The sequence below is a fragment of the Gavialis gangeticus genome, unplaced genomic scaffold (genome assembly GCF_001723915.1).
Source record: "Gavialis gangeticus isolate Ggan-Ray unplaced genomic scaffold, GavGan_comp1, whole genome shotgun sequence".
NCBI classification, from domain to species: Eukaryota; Metazoa; Chordata; order Crocodylia; family Gavialidae; genus Gavialis; species Gavialis gangeticus.
Window position 1 is genome coordinate 12899912 of NW_017729004.1, and position 21730 is coordinate 12921641.

General features: G+C 45.0%; 1 protein-coding gene across 1 annotated transcript in view; it reads left to right on the forward strand.

Annotated features, from left to right (window-relative positions):
• LOC109291212 (sodium channel protein type 5 subunit alpha-like) overlaps positions 1 to 21730 on the forward strand; it is a 374712-nt gene that overhangs the window by 218280 nt on the left and 134702 nt on the right. Inside the window, exon 16 of the mRNA XM_019508100.1 lies at positions 737 to 1093. Coding sequence (XP_019363645.1) covers positions 737 to 1093 — 357 coding nt within the window. The remainder of the gene's footprint in view (positions 1 to 736; positions 1094 to 21730) is intronic.

Here is a 21730-nt window from a genome sequence, read left to right on the forward strand (position 1 = left end):
ATAAAATAAAAACGGAAAGACCATGAAAGCCAATGCTATGTTTACATTTTTTAGAAAGACTTTTAATTTCCTAAATTTACTATTTGTAAATATTTAATGTAGGAAAATGCCAGTGTATGGCCTGCTGCTGCTGGGGCCTGAGTGCTCCCTGCAAATTTCTCAGCAACCCCTTTTTGGCTGGGATGAAATTACAACCTGTATAGGTTAGCATGAGGGGTAATCACCACTTAAAACCGTAATATAGATTTTAAGTGGGACTTTGGCTGTACATAGGAAAACAAATCTAGTAGCATCTTGCCATGTATTGCTAAGAAACAGAAAGGATATGCTCCCAGCCATTGGAGGGGTGAGCTCTGAAAGGTCCGGAGAGCTTGTTTCTCTAAGAAGCCGTAGTACAAAAGTCAGTGTTAAGACCTGGGTTTGTCTTTCCATACCCTTCCTCCCCCAGCGAATACAATGGTAATAAATGATCAACTAAGTCACGGCTACCTGGTCCCAATGTTGAATGTGTATTCTCCGAAAATCCTTCTGACTATCCTGCAAGAGGCACAATTTTTCTTTTAATAATAACCATAGAGCAAGTCTAGCGTAGACTGCTGCTTCAATAACCCGCACCGCATGTTGTTTCAGAGTCCTTCAAATGTTTTGTAATTTTTTAACCCATTTTAACAGCTCCTTGCCAGAAATGCTTGTTGGTTCTGTAAACTGACATGAAGTTTTTATGTTCTGTTCACAGCTGAGGGTCTTCAAATTGGCAAAGTCCTGGCCAACCTTAAATACGCTCATTAAAATCATTGGTAACTCAGTGGGTGCCCTGGGGAACCTGACCCTGGTTCTGGCCATCATAGTCTTTATTTTTGCGGTGGTAGGAATGCAGCTTTTTGGGAAAAACTACTTGGATCACGTCAGCAAGATAAGCTCCAATGGCCGTTTGCCACGTTGGCACATGAACGATTTCTTCCATTCTTTCCTCATTATATTCCGAATTCTCTGTGGAGAATGGATTGAGACCATGTGGGACTGTATGGAAGTAGCTGGACAACCATTGTGCCTTCTCGTCTTCTTGCTGGTCATGGTGATAGGAAACCTAGTGGTAAGTCTTAAAGATCTTCTTTTGCCCTTTTTCTGTTGTGTGTATGCAGATGTTCTCCTTCTCCTGCCTAATAGGAAACTGCTGTCCCCTATAGTCCAAAGTGTAATCCCGAATATGTTTGTATTTCCTGGAAAATCCCCTTTGGCTTTACACCCCCACCATTCTTCTTTATATCCCAAATACAAAGCTGTGCATGTAACTGGTTTTATAAATATTAAGCAGTCATTCCTAGAGGAGCATCAGCTTTTACAGTAGAGAAAACGGAATTGATAATAATGATTTAGTGTTCTGAAGTCCCACAAAAGCCATTTAAGTGGAACTTAAGTGATTCGTGGGTCTTACTCTATACAGGAGTGATTTTCACCTTATCTGTCTCCCTCTCAAAAGCAGAACATAGGAACGTGACAGCTAACACCGTCTTTGCATGGGATGCTGAACGTGTGTAGCCTGCTTGCTTGAGGAAGCCATGGGTTATGTTAACAGTGAAGTCACTTGTTCGCTTGGTTTTTGGGTTTTTTTCTACTAGACTATCCCAAAAGCATGGGTTACATAAGCTCTGAACTTATTACAGTTGCCTCTTATTTCCCTGTTGATATCTTATGGAGCACTGTGCTAGCTTGCAGTCATGGTGGAAATATTTTGCGTGTTTAGCTTACAGAGCCTCTGACATTGTGCCTCCGATGTGTTTATTATCTATATCAGTGGTTTTCACCATTTCTAGACTCAAGGCACCCCTCATTAGACTCAAGGCACCCCTCAGAAAATGTTACTTTCGTGTATAGTTTGACTTTGGACAAATAACTTTCACTGCTTGTTTGACTATGGAGAAATCACAGAGCAATTCTTCTGTTGCAAAGAACATAGAAAGCCTACCGCGGGTCTGAATGTTTTTGATGCTCTGGGTTCCTGTTGGAAATCTCTGGTTTGATCTTGTGAATCGTGCTTGCACATCTAACAGTGCCAGTATTGTGCAGCATCTTTAAAAGGATCTCGAAGCACCCCTGGCACCCTGGGTGAAAATCCCTGGTTTATACAGTGAGCTGTTGAACACTGCTGTAAAAAATAGTGGATTTTGCTCCTGTTTGCTTTAAATTAATAATTCCAGAACTTGGTGTTTTGGTTTTAAAGCTCCTAGTACAAGATACCCTGAATGTGGGGAATGGATTTGATATAAATGCTTTCCTCTGCTTCTGTCTGAAAGCTGAATTAAAATATAGAAATCAGATTTATATTGGGGGAAAAAACCTGACAGGAAATACAGGTGTTGTTTTATGATTGTAGACTGCAAAGCGATGTCAAGATTAAAAACAGGGTTTGTAAAAGTAACAGAATAGTTAAAAACCTCCCATTTTTTACCGGTTTTCCTTTGGAACTATCTACGGCCAGAATTGGGGCACAATTCTGTTTTTTTTTTTCCTACAAATCAAATATACTTCTCTCTTAGTTATTCCAGCAGCAGCTGGAAAATTATTCTCTCCCTCCAGCTCCCCATCTCTTTCACCCAAACAATTGTTTTGTTTAAACAATGAGCTCAACTGAAAATCATACCCGGGAAATACTGGGGAGAACGTTAACCTTTAACGCATTAACAGTTTCAATATACGTGCAGTTTGTTTAGGAAGGGAGTTACCATTTTCTGTTGATATTACCACGCATTGTGCATCTACCAACAGTGCACGTGAAGATCAGAAAACAGAAATCTGCAGACAAGATTACACTAACACTATATTTAAGGCTGAAGTGATTAACAATAACCCTTTCAAACACAAAATCAAATGCTGAAAAACTCTGTCAGAGTGAATAAGCCCAAGGTCGCCAGTCTACAGAAGGGAGAAATATGAACTTTCTCATTTTCATTTAACAATTTAGTAGGCATGTGGTAGCTGCTAAATAAATTGGAAGCAATTATTGTAGGTTAATTAGTTCAGAAGAGACAGAAAGTGTTTTGTCAACATAACAGGACAAGGCAAAATTAAATAGACCGTCAGATTCTGAATCATGACATTCATCAAAGTTAACTGCATTATACACAGATCTCGCAATTCGGGGCTTAGCTGCCAAGTGAATGGAGGATTATGGGTCCTATTCTTCTGCTGAAATAAATAGCAAAATTCTGGCTGACTGAAGTGAGAGCTGGATAGGACCCTATCGGTTTTTATTCTCCTGCTAAATAGGATCAAAGTTGTAAAGAGTGTTTGTAATGTGGTTAGCTTAAATGAATGATTTATCCTTCGGTGAGAGAGGGCTTAGGTTGGGTTTGGATCCTAATATGTGAGATCTATTTTATAAGGGATGCTAAAACACTGCTCCTCAACAGTTTCTCCTTACCTCATTGAGATGTATGTTTCTTATCTGGGTTTCAGGACTCTGTTCTGGAAAAAATATGTTTATTCAATTATATCTAGATTGGCCTTGAAATTCTTCCTTAGTCTGCGAGGGCAGGGAGAGGATCCTACAGCATTTCTCCCTACTTAGTGGATTTGCATGTACTTGAAGATTAATATATTTGAATAAATTGGTGCCTCGACTAAAGATCAGAGCCTCCTTCCCTGTTGCAGTGTTCACAGATTTCCTTTATTACTGATTCTGATATTTCCAACTCAAATCAGAGGTGTATGAAAAACTGTAGGTAAGGTGATTCCAGTATAATTACACAATGTGTTAATCACCCTGAATCTGGTATATTGTAGAGCCTTGTATTTGTAAGCCAAGTACACCCTAAAGGCAAGTGAAACCTAGTCCTGTTCAAGTTTATTTGGCCAATGCCCTGTGTAGCTTCATGCTGCAGTTTAGCTGTTTTTGGAAGGGACTCTGAACTGTGCAATTTGTTAGGAATTCCTGACAAATAAAAGTAAAATGAGTAACTCCTAATTCTTCGGGGTACGGGGTACAGTCGTGCTTCCTGAAAAGTGTATTGGCACATTAGTCTAAAGAGAGCAGTGTGTAAAAACTGCATTAACCCATTGTGTCTTTTGATACATGTGTGTAAAAACTGTGGGTACATTAGAACTACAGACCAGTCAGCCTCACCTCAGTCCATAGAAAACTCATGGGGCAGGTCCTGAAAGAATACATTTCTAAGCACTTGGAGGAGAAGAAAGTGATCAGGAACAGTCAGCATGGATTCACCAAGGGCAAGTCATGCCTGACCAACCCAATTGCCTTCTATGGTGACATGACTGGCTCTGTGGAGGTGAAGAAAGCAGTAGATGTGATATACCTTGATATACCTTGACTTTAGCAAGTCTTTTGATACGGCCTCTCACAGTATTCTTACAAGCAAGCTGAGGAAGTATGGGTTGCATGAACAGACTGTATGGTTGATAGAAAGATGGCTGGATCGTTGTGGTCAGTGGGTAGTGATCAATGGCTCGAGGTCTAGTTGGCAGCCGGTATCAAGTGGAGTGCCCCAGGGGTTGGTCCTGGGACTGGTTTTGTGCAATATCATCATTAACAACTTGCAAGATGGCACTGAGTGCACCGTCAGCAAGTTTGCAGATGACACTAAGCTGGGGGAGGGGGTTAGTAGATACACTGGAGGGTAGGGCTAGGATTCAAAGTGACTTAGACAAAGTGGAGGATTGGGCCAAAAGAAATCTCATGAGGTTCAACAAAAACAAGTGCAGCAAAGTCCTGCACTTAGGACAGAACAATCCCATACACCAGTACAGGCTTGGGGCCACCTGGCTAAGAAGCAGCTCTGCAGACAAGGACCTGGGGGTTACATTACAGTGAACAATAAGCTGAATATGAGCCAACAGAGTGCCCTTGTTGCTGAGAAGGATAACAGGATACTGGGCTACATTAGTAGGAGCATTGCCAGCAGATCAAGGGAAGTAATTATTCCCCTCTACTCTGCGCTGGTGAGGCCACATCTGTAGTTCTGTGACCTGTTTTGGGCCTCCCACCATAGGAAGGATGTGAACAAGTTGGAGACAGTCCAGCAGAGGCCAACAAAAATGGTTATGTGGCTGGGACACATGACTTCTGAGGAGAGGCTGAGGGAGCTGGGTTTATTTAATCTGCAGGAGGGAAGACTTCAGGGGTATTTGAAAGCAACCTTTAACCTGAGCTAGACTGTTCTCAGTGGTGACAGATAACAGAACAAGGAGTAATGGGCTCAAATTGCAGCAAGGGAGGTTTAGGTTGGATATTAGGAAAATCCTTCTCACTAGGAGGGTGGTGAAGCACTGGAACAGGTTACCGAGAGAGGTGGTGGGATCTCCATCGTCGGAGGTTTTTAAGACCCAGCTAGACAAAGCCTTGGCTAAGATGATCTAGTTGGGGATGGTTTTACTTTGAGCAGGGGGTTGGACCAGATGACTTCCTGAGGTCCCTCCCAACCCTAATTTTTCTATGATTCTATACCTAGAGTGGGGTTAGCAGGGTACCAGCCCTGGGTGCCAACTAGAAAGGGGTATGTAGATTATGTCCCAGGTGTCTTTGTCCAGCCATAGGAGCCAGCCAACACAGCCTGCAATAAGCCGTGTATCTGGAAGGCAGGGGGCAAGTGAAGCAGATAAAGGTGCTCCCCTCCTCCCCATCCTGGGAGTTGGCACAGCCCTACACCCAATGGGTGCATCCACATGTGCACTTTACTGTGGAGCTGACTAATTAGCTCTGCAGTAAAGTGTCACCGTCTACACATGCACCACTATTAGGACACAATAAATTAATTAACTCCGCCGTAAGATAGTGTAGTTGGGGACAGTAATATTCACTGTGCTGCAACGCATGTGTAAACAGTGATGAGGAGGGGGCTAGACTCCTGTCAGCTGACTAGCCACACGGCTCCTCAGGGTCAGCAGCCTCATACTCCAGCCGGGCCTCATACTCCAGCCAGCCCCTCTGCCACCCTATGCCATCACCTGAGTTGGCCCCCTGCAGGCCAGGCCTGCTCCACCCAGCTCAAATCACTGCTGTCCCGGGCACACATGTAGACACTGTGGGTGGGAGTAGTTTACTCTGGTGCAAACTGCACTGGAGTTTGTTGCAACACCTTAATTACACATATAGATGCACCTGATATGTATGAATGGAGGGTGAGTGGAGGAAGGTAGCTAATATGTGGTATCAGGCTCAGCTTCCAAGGACCCAGGCCACAAGAACTGCAGCTGACACTGCTACAGCAATGCTTTCCTCCCTCAGTCTACAGTGGCTGAAATAGCCCTCCTCCCTCCCCGGTCCTGGGTGTTCAGTGAGCTCAATGCCTCTAAAACTGAGTTTTGCTTATTGCTAATCAGCTGGTGTTAGTCATCTGGGAAGCCCTGAACCCTAGTACATGGCCACAAAATGATGTGCTGTTTAACTGTCTTTAGTGCCATTATACCGTGGGGCTGTCATCACATTGCCTATCAAGTGTCACTGAATGCTACTCTGGAGGGTAAAACTAAAGCAGAGCTACCATGTAACAGATTCTCACACACTTACCAGAAATAGCTTCTGAGGCCTCTAACTGTATAATTATGTTTACTGTAAAAGTTTGCAAACGAGTTGGCATATTTCAGAGAGAAAGGTAGGTCGCTGAGGTTAATAATGCGACCTATAGACAAATGAGTTATCAAAAAGAGATATAGTAAGGTCTGTAATGAGGAATTGTCTCAGCCTAGCTGCCATTAATAAAAATGTACTTGTGTCTTATGTCATGTTATGTGGTCAGACACTAAGGCCCTGAGCCCGATCCCACCTCCCTCTCAGAGAATGTCATAGGATGGATCTGGAAAGGATGGAATAAATGCGTTGCACTTTGGTATAAGTGACACACAGCAGGCAGAAACAACCGCCTTCCAACCCCCTTGTGTGGAAAAACACTTGCATATCTTTCCAAAATATTCAGTTCAAGAAATGGAAAGCTTTTGGTAGGCAATTCCCCTCCACTTGGAAGCCGTGCACCCTGCCATTAACAGGAGGCCATCAAGTGACGTCGGCTTCCCCCAAGTCCCAAAAGGACATTGCCCCTTTCTGTACCAGCAAGACCTGGTTTCACTGCTGTCTTTCCTCAGCCTCTTCCCACAATCTGGGGATCAAAACCATCCCAGGGTAGTTAGTGCTTAATTAGGGAAACCTGTCAATTTGCCAGCAAAATAAGCCTAGGAAAAAAGGCTTATCTAACCAGATGTTTAGGGATTTCCTAGTTACACTGTGGTCCTTTTTGCAACATCTTAGGCCCCAGCATGTGGTAAATAGCAGAGGACCCTCGTAAAGCCTTGTCTATTCCCTTCCTGCAGAAAGAAGGAAAGAGAGTTAGCCAGTCCCAGAATAGGTATATCCTTGGGGCAGCAGATACGCCCCCAAAGATCCATGATGGCTGGAATCCAGGGCTAGGTACAGACATTACACTTTTACTGGTGTAAGTGGCCTGAAACTGGTGTATACCCGTAACAGAACAGAAGTTCAGCACATGTAGACTGGTTTAAAAATGGCAGGACCTGGTCTAAGATTTGCCCCCTTTCCACCAAAGGGCAAATGCGTGTTTTGTTCGCTATGGATCTAAACTAGGCCGCTTTTAGAAAACCGCGTAACTTGGATCAATTCCCTCCTGGCCTTTTTGAAAGTCTGTACCTAGCCCGGGAGATTACGCACAGTTCCAGACACTTTGGGAAGTTAAGTGATCCGCCTTCCATGCTACGAATAGTGGGTGCCAAAACCCTAATGACATTAAAAAGGAATTTGATCTGTTTATGAAAGGGATTATCTGACATGGAGGCCTGTAATAGCAGGGGCCTGGACTCACTGCCCCTCGGGACCCCTTCTAGTCCTATATCCCTATGATAATTGGAGTGCCTGGCAGCACAGCTGCCCAGGATGGTTTTAGATGAGATTTGAACTAGCCTGCTTTAGATAAGCCTAATGGAAAGTTTTCTGTTAGAAAAGCCAGATGTGTCTGCAGCCTGTTGTTTCCTCTGCTTCCATTTCTCAGCCTTGAATGCATGTTCTTCCCATCTCAACATAATATGATGCACGGCTATGACATGCTTGGGAATCTGGAAATGTCAGTGATCTCGAAACAGGAAGCCCAGCCTTCTTCGCGTTCAGGTTAGAACCCCTTGCAAGATAAAGTACTCACTTAGACAGTTCCTTGCAGTTATTATTTGGAGAGGACAGTGCTAAATTAAGGTTAAATTAAAATGCTACAGGCTCTTAAACTGGTTTGATGCAACAGTAAGCTCAGTGGGCCTGATCCCTCCCAGAATTACTCCACTTCTATTTCTTTGTAGGATAACACCATTGATAGAATGGCAAGAAACTGGAGCGACGTCATTAATCAGGCCTCACTTGCAGCAATGTCAGGAAAACCAGGCTCAGGTATAGGGCATCCGATCCAAGCATCGCTTTTCAGCTCCTGTCCCCAGCACAAATGAGAGCTCTGTGAGGCAGCTTTTGCTGACTGTCCTGGGATTCGTACAGTCAGGGCAGGATGTTGTTGGCAGAGGAAAGCTTGTGAATCTAGAAGTCGCTCGTCAACGGGTGTGACAGAGTCTGGCTTCCCTGGACCTCGGTGCATGTTGTGACAGGCTGATTTTATAATCTGGGCCAACTATGTAACTGCTGAAATCAGATAAGCAAAACCTCTCCTTGCCATAGCTGTTTCTATATGGGTCTTAGCAGCCTCCCTCTGCCGTCTCCTTTCCATTTCCAAGGGGCCTGTCTCCATCCACAGCCATTTTCAGCCGTGATCCAAACCCATCTTTGCCTTTGTTTCCAAAAGAAGTTCCAGAAGCAAAATCTCTGCCTGGAGCACACAGGCCAAGCCTGGGCTGATGCTGAGCCTGGATCCACTCCTTCTTTCTGAAGCTGAAGCCTTTTTCCGAGGGGAAGTAGTCTAGAAAGTATCCCCATCTCCTGCAGACAAGGGTGGGGGAGAGCTGAGAGAAACACCCTCGTCTCACTGCTTGTGTGTCTGCGAAGATGGCCAGTGAGTGGGGATTTCTGTGCAGAGAGTGAATGTGTGTATAGTGCAGACACTTACGTATCCAAGGAGCAGAGGGAGGACCAAGCGAGAGTGGTGGCTAACGCAGATGCGTGTGCACTTCAGACTCCGAGTGTAAGTGATGGGCCTGTCTGCGGAGGTGAGGAAAGAAAAGTAGGTGGGATTGATGGGGCAGGGGAGCGAGCACAGAAGAGGAAGCCCTTGCATTTGCACCATATAAAAATAAATTAGATAGAGAGGGGAAGAAAGGTGTGTGGGGCAAACGAGGAGAATAGATACAGCAAGGTGCAGATGTTGGAAAGAGGGCCAGGGAGAAAGGTGCGAGAGAAAAGGTGCAAACATAGAAGAGAGGGTGAGTTTGAGGGGTGAGTGTTGCACAGACTTCCCAGTGCCAGAGAGGTTATTGAAATATCCATGGGATGGGACAGAGAGAGCTGGACCAGATGAGCTGATGGCGGCAGTGACTGGGGAGGTGGCAGCTCCCCCCAGGCACTGTGGAGCTTGTACCCAGCCCATTATTGTGAGGCCTTTATGTATTCTCAGGCTTTTCCCTGCCAGGGCTCAAAAAAGGAGATTCAAAGAAGCTCTCTCTGTTTTTTCCTGGACTTGTTTGCTCTACCTGTTGCTCTTATAAACCCAGTGGTTGAAGAAAAATAAAGGTGACTGCGCTAGTGACAAGAGACCTGCTTTTTTACACCACCCCTTTATGCAAAAGCTTATATCTTCAAAGCAAAATCTAGTTTTACCATCTCCTCCAGACCTGACACCATTTCCCTCGGAGTCAATGAGAGCATTGCAGGGGTGCTCTAGAACAGAGCTGCCCAACCAGAGGCACATGAGGGGTTAACTTGCAACCCTCCTGGTCCCTGTCTTCCCACCTACCTGCTGCTCCCCCATCACTCCAGTTACAGAAGCAGCTGGAGGCTCTGGGCTGCATCTCCATCCAGCGTCCCCTTCCTCCAGGGGGTGGGACAGGAAAGCTTAGCACAGCCTGCAGTGCCAGGAGAGCCCATGGCCCAGGGCACCTGAGCAGCGTGGTGCAGCGGTGGAGGTTTGTGGCTAGGGAGCTTAGGGTAAGATGGGGCACCCAGTCCAGCACGGGAGGGTGCCAAAGCAAACGGTGCAGCAGAGGAGCATGTGGTGTGCAGGGCCAGCTAGTGCAGCTAAGAAGGGAAGTTAAGGGCCCTCTGCTCATGGCTCTGCCTCTCACCTCCCAGGGACCCTCACATTATCCTTCAGACCTCATTGCTCCATTTGTCTCCTCTGCTCACTTCCCTCTTCATGACTGCTTCCCTGCTGAGCCACGTGCCTGGCATGACGTTCCCCTTCCAGCCTACCTTGCTTCATCACTCCCCAGCGTCCAACCCTGTTGCCTTCCCCTTGCCTTTCAGCGCTGATCCCCCATCCCCATCTCCTCCTCTCCCCTGTTTCATCCCTAACTTAAAATAGATCAAAGCTTATTCAGTAAGGTGCAATGACAATGCATAACCCCATTCCCCGTCTCTTATCTCCACTCTCAGTATTTGTCTGGTCTAAATACTGAGCACTACCAGGCAGGAAGCTGATTTCTTTTCAAACCACTTGCTGAGTTGTTCTGCTCCAAACATATTTGTGATGAATAGCTAAGCCAGGAGGCGAACAGGTTTCCAGGGTGTTCTCAGTTCAGTCATAAACCTGAACTTTGTCCCATGTGTCCACTTTTGCTGGAAAGACAGTGGGCACTGCACTCTGTCCCATGCCTGCTTTGCCTTTATAAACTTCTGGCTCTCCGGACACCGCATAAAATATCCATCGGTGTTAGACCAGCCAAAACACAGGCCTCTGAAACTCATGCACAGATCTCCACCCCCAGACTTCCCATAAGGAACTAGAGCACAGCCACTGCTGGAACAGCTTCACCCTTTCTTGGGACATTGCAGGCATGGAGTGAACAGGACAGAAAGAAGTGCATCGTTCCCCTCCCCTCCACCCAACAGTTCTGCACACTTGTCCTTTCACAGCACCCTCCCAAAGACAGCCGCAAGCACTGCCCTTGCAGGTCCAGCGGAGATAATGCTCCCTAGGAGCCAGACGCTAGGGTGCCGCAAGTAGAGGGCCCATGCTATCCAGTTACCTGGTGGAGTTGGGAGGGCTTTTACCGTGGGTGCAGAACTTCATTCCTCGTGGGAGAAATAGGGAAAAAAGTCTGTGAGGAGAAGCTCATGGTAAGTTTTCTGCCCTGAATCCCCTCCCTCTGCATAGGAAGGGGATATTAGGCCCCATGCAATTATCTAGTATATGCTTAATCAAGTGTATTGTGTGTGCATGCATGCAGGGGTGTGTGTAATATAAATAAAATAACCGGTTTGTTTAATTATCTAGTCACATCAGTTGAGGGGTTTTTTTTCCCCTCTTGTTTTGTGAGTACTCAACAAAAAGCAAAGGCAGCTCACTAAAGCATTGGGGATGTGAAGAATGTTTGATTCTGATTAGATTGGCACATTAACTTTGCCTTTTGTTCTGTGTTTGCAGTCAAATAAATAGAACATCAAGGAGAGGTACAAATAATGAGCAGTGATGCATTTATAATCCGATTTGTCCATGGCTCCCGTGAATATTGTTTTAGATTATACACTCTCTGAAGCAGGGCCTTTGCCTCTATCTGGGAAACAGAGTTTGGGGTAACGTGCAATGGGGCCACTGGGGAAAGACAAGACCATTTCTTATACTCAGCTTGCAAATATGACTGTTCCACTGCCCTTGACCTCTCATCAGGACAGTGTCGGGTGCACACATGAGTCATTGGCTCAGAACAGCGGTGGCCCACGCTGTAGCTAAGTGGGTTGATAGATGAAGTTGTGACTTAGACCCAGTTCCAAAGCCTGCTGACATCCCTGAAAAGACTCCAGTTGACATGGATAAGCTGTGGATCGGGTCATAGTGTCTGGTCCTGGGACCCCAGAAGCAACTGGATCAGTCAGCGTTCACTGGAGCTTGTGCACGCAGCTCTTGTGTGCATTGGAGGAAGAGCAAGGAACAAAAAGGCACATAGTGCCATGTTTCCTCCAGCTTGTACATTCCTGCCATAGCTGAGTCTGCTGCAAGTCAGCACCTGCCCTGAAAATGGCTTTTGTGCAACATTTCCTTTTTACTTATCTAAAATAGACATGGGTGCCATCACCAGTCCTCACTGTAAGATCAGTGATGGAGTGCAGTAACGTCAGCATTTATCAGCATCCATTTCTGGATAGGAGATAGATGTGGTTTCTAATAGGATCAGCAGGTCAAAGTTTAGTCCACAAGCTACATTTTGGGAATTTAAATGATAAAAGCTTGTTGCAGTACATGGTTCATGCTGGAGACCAAGCATAGGGTTAATATCTGTGTTTGAAGCAAGGCTTGGATTATCGGGTGAGGCTATGTCAAGATTCCAATATTTTTAGATCATAAAAAATAATATGCTATGAGCTTTCTTTATTATAAAATAAGCAAAGGATGTTCTATCTAAAAAAAATGCTGCCTTCTCATTCATTAATGTTTTTTAGTTCCAAAAATGTGTGAAAATGGAACACTGATTACGGTTTATAACACATTTCCTACTATCTTCTTATTTATTTTTCAGCTTCACAATAGGCAAAACTAGAATTGCCCTGCCCAACTTTCTTTATTTTTTTAAACTCCCTGTCCCCAAGGAAATGTACTTAAAAATTGCAGTTAGATTTGATCTAAAAATTGCATTCGTATATAAAGTAATTATTTTATACCTAGTGGCAAACATTTTCTCATTTAAATGTGCATGAAACAGTTTTGTAAAGAAAGAAATGATTAAGGGAAGAGAGGTCACTAATCAGTACTATTCTGTAAATACAACTTAATCTCTTTGGAAGGAAATACAATATTTATAATCACATTCTTCCCTGGATCTGATAATTAACATAAATAAAAGACCAAAAACAGAACAGAAGAAAAGTAACCTTTCTAAAAACCACATAAAATGCTAGCGTCAAATGCTGGAAATAGTTGTTTGTTTTCATAAGAAAAGCATAAATGGTGCATAATAAACTTTTGTTATTTTTATAATCAACGCCCTGATTTCTCAACTGATGTAAATGAGTGTCATTCTTTTAGAGATCAATACAAATATAACCATTTATACCAGCTGCAACATTTGGCCCATTATTTCCACTGTTTTAAAAAATGAAAGGAAAGAAGGGGTTTCTTATTTTGAAGGTAAATCCAAATCTCAAAGGAGAAGCTAGGAAGAAAATTAGTCTTCAGGGACATTTGGATTCACAATAAGCACATCTACATGTACAAGTAATGCAAAGCAATAAACTCCAGAACAGTTGGAGCCAGAGTAAACTACTCCTGGGTACAACATCTACACATGTGCCAGGGACTACAGCAATTTGAGGGCAGAGCAGGCCCAGGCTAGTCAGGGCATGGGAGGTCAGCCCCAGGCTCTGGGTGGCAGCGTCAGGTGACAGAGGGGCTGGCTGGGACACGAGGGTGCTGAAAATGCAGAGCCATGTGGCCAGGTGGCAGGCAGGAGTCTGGCCGCTGGGTAGCTGGGCTGACTGGTGCAATTTACACCCATGGTCCGTGTCTATGTGTGCATTTAATCACAGTAAATTACCCTGGCATAAGACAGTACTGTCCCCAACAATACTATCTTACTGCGGTGTTAATTAGTTTACTGAGGCCTCATGTTTTACTCCACAGCTAATTAGTCTACTCTGCAGTTAAGTGCATGAATAAGTGTGACCATTAAATACAAAGGCCATTTGTATAACTATTAACCTCCATTTTGCCCTGTAGCACCCTCTGTCTCCATGTTAGCATACCCATATTTTAGATTTAACTGGTCAACTTCTCTTCTCTTTTCGCTAGTTTGCAGTCCCCTGAGATGCGTGCATTTGTATTTTGGTTATAGCAAATGAAATTATTGGACAAACAAGCGCAAGTAGGCACATCACGAATGGTCATTGTCAGGGACACTTGAAATCTAAAAGCACCTGGCAAAAAGACAGTGTGGATTAGTTGGAAAGACTCAGATGCCCAGAAGGAGCTGTGGGAACACTATTGAGGGGATTGGAGTATTAGAGTGGATTGAGAAGTAGACAGAAAGCCCAAGGGGAACATTAAAGAGTAGTGGAAATGTTGCATGAGTCTGTTTCATCATCTTGGACACCTCATTAAACAAAGTAAATTGTCTTTCTCTGGACACATCAAGCTTTGCAGAGGAGTACCCTGTAACAGATGAATAAGCATATTCTGGGATACAAGCATAATGGATTCGAAACAACTGTCATCACCGTCACCATCACAGTCCCACTTCCACAATTTTTCTGATGGGTGCTTATGGCTTGCCGCCAGGGCATTTGACTATGATATTAGAAAGTCACAGTTCCAAAAGAGTGTCTCAACTTTAGTATCTTTCTTTGAGGGTCTTTCCATGTGGATATTCCACCATGAGTGGGTGTGATCCCCTCCTGCCCAAGACCAGAGACTTATTGGTCAATCTGTGACCTTGTGGCCTTGCTATCCTCACTGCCTCCCCATCTCACTACTCCTGGTCAGAGACGTGGTGCCAGTGTTCCCAGTCAGTTTAGCTATACTGTATTTTTTTTCTCTAGCTGTGCTCAGTTCATATTTTTTTAGAGTTTTTAGTTAGTCTAAGTCTAAGGAAGTTTGAGGGAAAATAAAAGATTTATCCTCTCTCCTCTTATTTGTATTATTCCCCCACTTTGTTCTTCCTCTATTTAGGGAGAATGCCTGAATCACCAGGCTTTTAAGAATTATTTGGTCTGTTGGTGTCCTTTACCCTTAAATAAGACTTTCCTCTATTGTTTAGGAAAAATTCACATATCTCTGAAGTGCAACAACAGTGGGCCATATTCCCAGGCAGTTGCAACATCTTAGGGAAATTCAGTTTAGGATGCGTTTGGTGGACCAGTCAATAAAGGCCAAGTCAGAACCTAAATACACAGACCCTCCTGTATGTGAAAGAAATGTCTTCATCTCTTCCACATTCTTGGGCTCAGGCTACACCAAGGAAAGTCTGTTTTAACATCAACCCAAAATGTAGAATTTATTGGACTGAGGCTGAACATCACAGCAGTGAAAGCATATTTAGCCTTCAGAAGATCCCAGATCATGTCCACTCTGATTAATCCACCTCAGTGGAATCTCTAAACATCAGCGAGATCTTGCCAATGTCTTCCAAGTCACGTGACATTGTTTCTGTGATGCACCAAACACTAGACTCCATCTCCACTACCTGCAGACCTGGCTGACCCATTAAACCCTGTTTAGAGGTGCAGCTTTAATTCCTCAAACCATTCACATGTCTCTACCAGTGCAGAGAGGGAGTGGAGATGGGAGCATAGCAGTCCTTTTCCTTTTTTCTATGCTGACATGATAGCAGTCTTCAAATACTTGAAAGGCTGCCATAGACAAGAGGAAAAACACCTTTTCTTTCTTGCTGGAGAGAGTAGGGCATGAACCAATGGCTCGAAGTTGCATCTAAGTACAGTAGCTTTAAACTGGATATCAGGAAGAACTTTTCACTGTTAGAAGAGCAAGGCAGAAGAATAGACTGCCTAGGGAAGTTCTGGACTCTCCATCACTGGAGGTGTTCAAGAAGAGTTTGGACAACCATTGGGCAGGGATAAGCTAGGCATAGCTGTGCCTATGTTTTTCTGTGGGTATTTCCCATGCTTCTGGGCTTTGCTTTTTGCTTCATAGGGCTGGGAGCATCATACTCCTCCTGCCCTTTCCTGCTGCATGTGTCAGAGGGGGTAACACTAATTCTATCTCAGAGGTATTGGGCGATATCTGTAGCCATGGCTGGGGATTTTGACTGGGGTGTGCAAATGCTTCTGCCTGGAATTTAAAGCTGGAGGTTCCTGGCTAGAGGCCCTTGCCCCCCTGCTCAGGGTCAGACCGATCACCATATTTGGGGTCAGGAAGGAATTTTACCCCATGATCAGATTGCTATGGACTGTGAGGGGCATGTCTCTCTTCCTGGGGTCTCTTGAGTGCATATTAACCTTTTACAGAAGTGGGACTTTAGCTGTTGTGGTCCCTCTGCTTTCCCTGTGGCAAGTTAGGGTGTTATGTCTTGTGTTGTACCAGGGTTGAAGGTAGTTTTACTAAGAGATTAAAATTATGGATTTGCATGGGATGGTTTGGATAGGGATATATGAGAAAAAGAGATTGAGGTTGGGAAGAAGTCCTAAGGGAATTGTGAGGGGAACACTCCCTACAGGTATGGAGGAGAGTCCAGCCGGCACCAGAAGTAGGCTGACACACTTCTGCAACACATACTCGCTCCAGATTGGCAGAAGGAGCACAGAGGGAAGCATTTCCAGCCCTGGAGAGGAGCAGCCAGAGGTGGACTGTGGCAGACTAGGAGAGGGTGTGCTAGAGACCTTCTTGATTGGCAATGCCTTACAGCCATCCACAGGTGAAGAGGATGAGTCTGCTATCCAAGGGTGGTCAGAGGACCACTGCCAAAGTCCTGGACATGTAATTCCAGGGAGCCATTTAGCTCCAGTGAATGGACGACTGTAGTGGTGAAGACATTGGCAAGAAACCAGCAGAGCGAGCGAAAGAGAGAGAGCTCCATCACTGTGAGTGAATCTGAGGGTTGTTAAAGGCACAGCCCCCTTTTTATTGGTGGGGGTTTTTTTCTTCCTTTTCTTTTGCTCTTCTTTTGCTGGATCAGAGAAGGAGGAGGCAATACAGGATCTTCCCCCCTTGCAGGAGCCTGGTTTGTCCAGGTCCTGAGCAGCCAAGCTGTCATGAAATGGAGGGTGAGGAAGGGTCATTATTCCTGAGGAAAAGCAAGATGATGTGGCCCAGGTACCCATAAATGGAACTGAATTGATTTAAGTTGACCATTCTATGGACTTTTGGTTGAATTGATCTAAATTGAGTGATTTATGAACCTGGGAGAGATTTAATTAAGTTGATTGTCTTATTGGACCTTAAATGAATTGGTCTAAATTGATTAGCCCTTGAATTGGAAGCAAATTGATTTAAGTTGATTACTTTATGGACCCTTCAATGAACTGATATGGTCGGTTGATCCATGGGCCTATAGTGAACTGATTCAAGTGGAAGGCCTTATGGATTCTGGACAAATTGATTTGAGCATATGAACACCTTCATTTAATAAGATAGTGAATTAACTGTCAACAGTCCAGCTGGTTAATGCAAGATCAAGACCCCAAAGTGTACCATCTTTCTGGATTTGATAAGGGTGGGGTGTAAGGAGAGGAGATGCATGAAGGAAACCCCCAGGGAAGGACTCAGTGGAATCATCTTTCATCCTTCATCCAACTCCCAGTAATAAAAGAAGAACCAACAAGATGTGTAGGGTGAGAGTAAACTACCTGAGGTAGGCAACAGTGATAGTCCCTGGGTTTTCCAAATGGTGCACGCAATCAGAGCTCCAGGCAGGCAGGGACCTCAGGCTTATAATGTCACTCCCCAACAGGATGATTCTGCCTCAGGCACAGTGTTGAATTAGATCACCTATGGAGGTCCTATAGAATCATAGAACATTTGAGTTGGAAGAGACCTCAAGAGGTTATCTAGTCCAACCCCCTGCTCAAAGCAGGACCATCCCCAACAAGATTATCCTAGCCAAGGCTTTGTCTAGCCGGCTATTAAAAACTTCCAAGGATGGACATTCCACAGCCTCCCTGGGTAGCCTCCTGGATAGCCAGTGCTTTACTATCCTCCGATCAAGAAGATTCTTCCTAATATCTAACCTAAGTGTTTCCCTTGCCGCAACTTGAGACTGTTGCTTCTTGTTCCAGCTCCATCCTCTTTCAAACCCCACTTAAGGAACCTGACCAAGCCCTGGTGCACTCCACTTAATCCCGGCTGCCAACTAGACATTGAACCATTGATTACTACCCTCTGAGCCCGATGCCTCAACCAGTTTTCTATACACTTTACAGTCCATTCATCCAGCCCGTACTTTCTTGCCTGCAAGAATGTTGTGGGAAACCGTATCAAAAGCCTTGCTAAGGTCAAGGTACACCATATCCACTGGTCCCCAACATCCACAGAGCCAGTCATCTCATCATAGAAGGTAATCAGGTTGGTCAGATATGACTTGCCCTTAGTGAATCCATGCTGACTGTTCCTAATCAGCTTCTTCTCCCAAAAGTGCTTAGAAATGGGTTCCCTCAGAGTCTGATCCATGATTTTTCCATTGACTGAGATAAGGCTGACTGGTCTGTCGTTCCCTGGATCCTCCTTTTTCCCTTTCTATGTTTGCCCTTTTCCAGTCATCAAGGACCTCTGCTGATAGCTGTGAGTTTTTAAGGTTGATGGCCAGCAGTTCTGCAATCTCATCAGCCAACTCCCTCAGCACCCTCAGGTGCATCCCATCCAGCCTCATGGACTTGTATATGTCCAGCTTTTCTAAGTAGTCCCTAACCTGTTCTTTCACCGCTGAGAGCTGCTCACCTCTTCCCCAAACTGTGTAGAGGGGGGAATTGCCAACCAATGGTCAGTGTTGAACTCATGAGGGAGCACTCAGAGCAGCTGAATGTCTTCAAGTCTGGAGGACCAATTGGACTACACCTGAGAGTGCTGAGGGAATTGGCTGGAGTCGCTGTGGGACCATTGGTGAAGGTATTTGAAGACTCATGGTACCAATCTTTAAGAAGGGGAGGAAGTAGGATCCAGGAAACTATGGACCTCAATACCAGGTACAATTTTGGGAAAAATTATCAAGGAGTCCATTTTTGAGAGGCTGGCAGAAGGCATGATGCTGAAGGATAGCCAACATGATTTCACTGTGGGAAGGTCATGTCTGACCAACCTCGTCTCCTTCTATGATCAAGTAACGCATTGCTTAGACGTGGGAGACAAGATTAATGTCATATACTTGGATTTGAAAAAGGCCTTCGATATGGTCTCCCATGATGCTCTTATAAAGAGAAACAGGGATTGTGGGCTGGCAGAGTCCATTGTCAGGAGTTGTTGGGAACTCTGGTTGAACCCAGAGACTGTTAATGGACGGCTCTATATCGTCTAGGCAAGAGGTAGCCAGTGGTGTCCTGCAGGGTTCAGTCCTTGGCCCCATGCTGTTCAACATCTTTATCAATGATTTAAATGAGGATGTGGAAAGCACACTGGCCAAGTTTGCAGATGATACTAAGTGATGGGGAAAAGTGGTCATGCTAGGGGATAGGATGCAGATCCAAGCAGACCTGGACAAGCTGGAAAGGTGGACGGAGTTGAACCGGATTCAGTTCAATAAGGATAAATGCAGAGTGCTTCATCTGGGGAGAAGTAACCAGCAACATGAATATAGGTTAGGAGGAGATGTCCTGGCCAGCACAATAGCTGAAAGGGACCTCAGGGTTATGGCTGATCACAGGATGAGCCACCAGTGCAACACTGTAGTCAACAAAGCTAATAGCATACTGGGATGCATTAGCCAATGCATCGCGAGCAGGGCTAAAGAAGTGATATTTCTCTTTACTCGGTGCCAGTGCCCTTCTGGGCACCTTACTTCAAAAAAGACGTGGAGAATCTTGAGAATCCAGAGAAAGGCCACAAGATTGGCTAAGGGCCTGGAGAACAAACCTTATGAAGAAAGACGAAGGGATTTGGATGGCTTAGCTTGAGGAAGAGAAGACTGAGTGGGGACTTGGTGGCTGTCTATAAGTATGTAAGGCATGAATATCAGGAGCTGGGAGAAAGAAATGTTCACTAGGGTGCCCCAGGGGAGGACAAGGAGCAATGGCCATAAACTGTTAGAGGATGGTTTCAGGTTGGATGTAAGGAAGAACATCTTTACGATAAGGGTGACCAGAATCTGGGATAGACTTCCCAAGGAGGTGGTGCAGTCCCCAACCTTGGAAGTCTTCAAGAGGGGACCGGACAGACACCTTGCTGGGATCATTTGATCTCAGCAGCATTCCTGCCCAGAGCAGGGGGTTTGGACTCTGATCTTTAGAGGTCCTTCCAGCCCTTCATTACTATGATTCTATGATACTTCCTGCACATCAAGGCGGTTTGATCCTGCACTCTCAGTAAGTCTTCTTTAAAGTACAGCCAGCTGTCCTGGCCTCCTGTCCTCCTCAGTCTGGCTTCCCAGGGGATCCTGCCATGAGTTCTATGAACAAGTCGAAGTCTGCTTTTCTAAGTCCAGGGTCCTTACTCGGCTGCTCTCCATCTTTCCTTTCCTCAGGATCCTGAACTCAATCATCTCATGGTCGTTGCTGCCCAAGTTGCCGTCCACTACTACATTCCCCACCAATTCACCCATGTTTGTGAGCAGCAGGTCAAAAAGAGCATGGCCCCTCATTGTCTGGTCCAGCATTTGCACCTTGAAGATGTCCCCACACTTGCCAAAAACTTCCTGGATTGCCTGCGCACTGCTGTATTGCCATCCCAGCAGATGTTGGGATGATTGAAGTCGCTCATCAGAAGAAGAAGAAAGCCTCATCCACCACTTTCGCCTGGTCTGGTGGTCTAGAGCAGACCCCCACCATGACATCACCCTTATTGCTCTCCCCTCTGACCCTAACCCAGAGACTCTCAACAGGCCTATCTCCTGCTTCATACTGGAGCTCTGAGCAATCATATGGCTCTTTTACCTAAAGTGCAACTCTTCCTCTTCTCCCCTGCCTGTCCTACCTGAACAGTTTGTACCCATCCATGACACTGCTCCAGTCCTGCGAGCTATCCGAGCCATCCCAGCCCTATTCTCTGGGACTCTCTGATTCTGAACGATGGTCACAGAGGCATGGCTTCTGAGTTCAGCAGCCCATGTGAACAAATGTGATTCCTTGACTCCACAGGACTCTGTGCTTCCCATCTATGTTCTGGAGCTCAAACCAGTGCACAGGGTGTCCCTGCACTGCTCATCCAGAACCAGCCCACAAGCATAATATCAGGCATTTCAAAGACAGGACACTACATAACCTCACGGGGAAGATAGAGTTCTCCCAATTATGCATGAATCAAGAAGGCTCTGGGTCTGGTGTATACTGTGTCAGCCATATCAATATAAAGACTGCTATCAGGCATACCAAATACACTTGCTAACAGTCAAATATTTGCATTCATGACTCATGCCAGTCATGAAGAGGCTCACTGTAAAGAAAAAAAGACAAATAAATCTTGCCCTTATTGAGATTATAAATGGCTCACGCCCAGGCTTCCTAATATTTACAAAGTGCTTCCAACAGCAGAAAGACAAAGATGCAATGGTAGGTATGAATAGTACATAACATAGTCAAGCCTTTTTATGTTCAGTTCCTTACCGCGCCAAAGTTATAGCCCAGGCATGTAAGATGAATCCTTTTTTCATTTCAGGCAGGGACTGTGGGTTTAATCCAACAGGGCAACTTCTAGCCAGAACAACCTTCAGAACAAAGCAATTACAGCATCATTTGAAGTGATCCTATTTAAATAATTAATTGGCTCCTGCATTCACAAGCATTTAATGTTCACCATTAGCTATGGAGTTTCTTAAAAGCTCACTAATAGAGGTGGACTGGGTGGTGATCTGTAACAGAGATTGTTGTTGCACTGTTAAAACTGAGCAAGGGTCAATATTGAATGTAAGGGAGGTCATTCTGATGGCATGGAGAAGGGGATGATTGGCTTTGTGTTTCCCATTACCACTCTTCCCCCCAGTAATTTAGCTTGCTTGTATGGCTACTGAGTACTACAGACTTAATGTGTAAGAT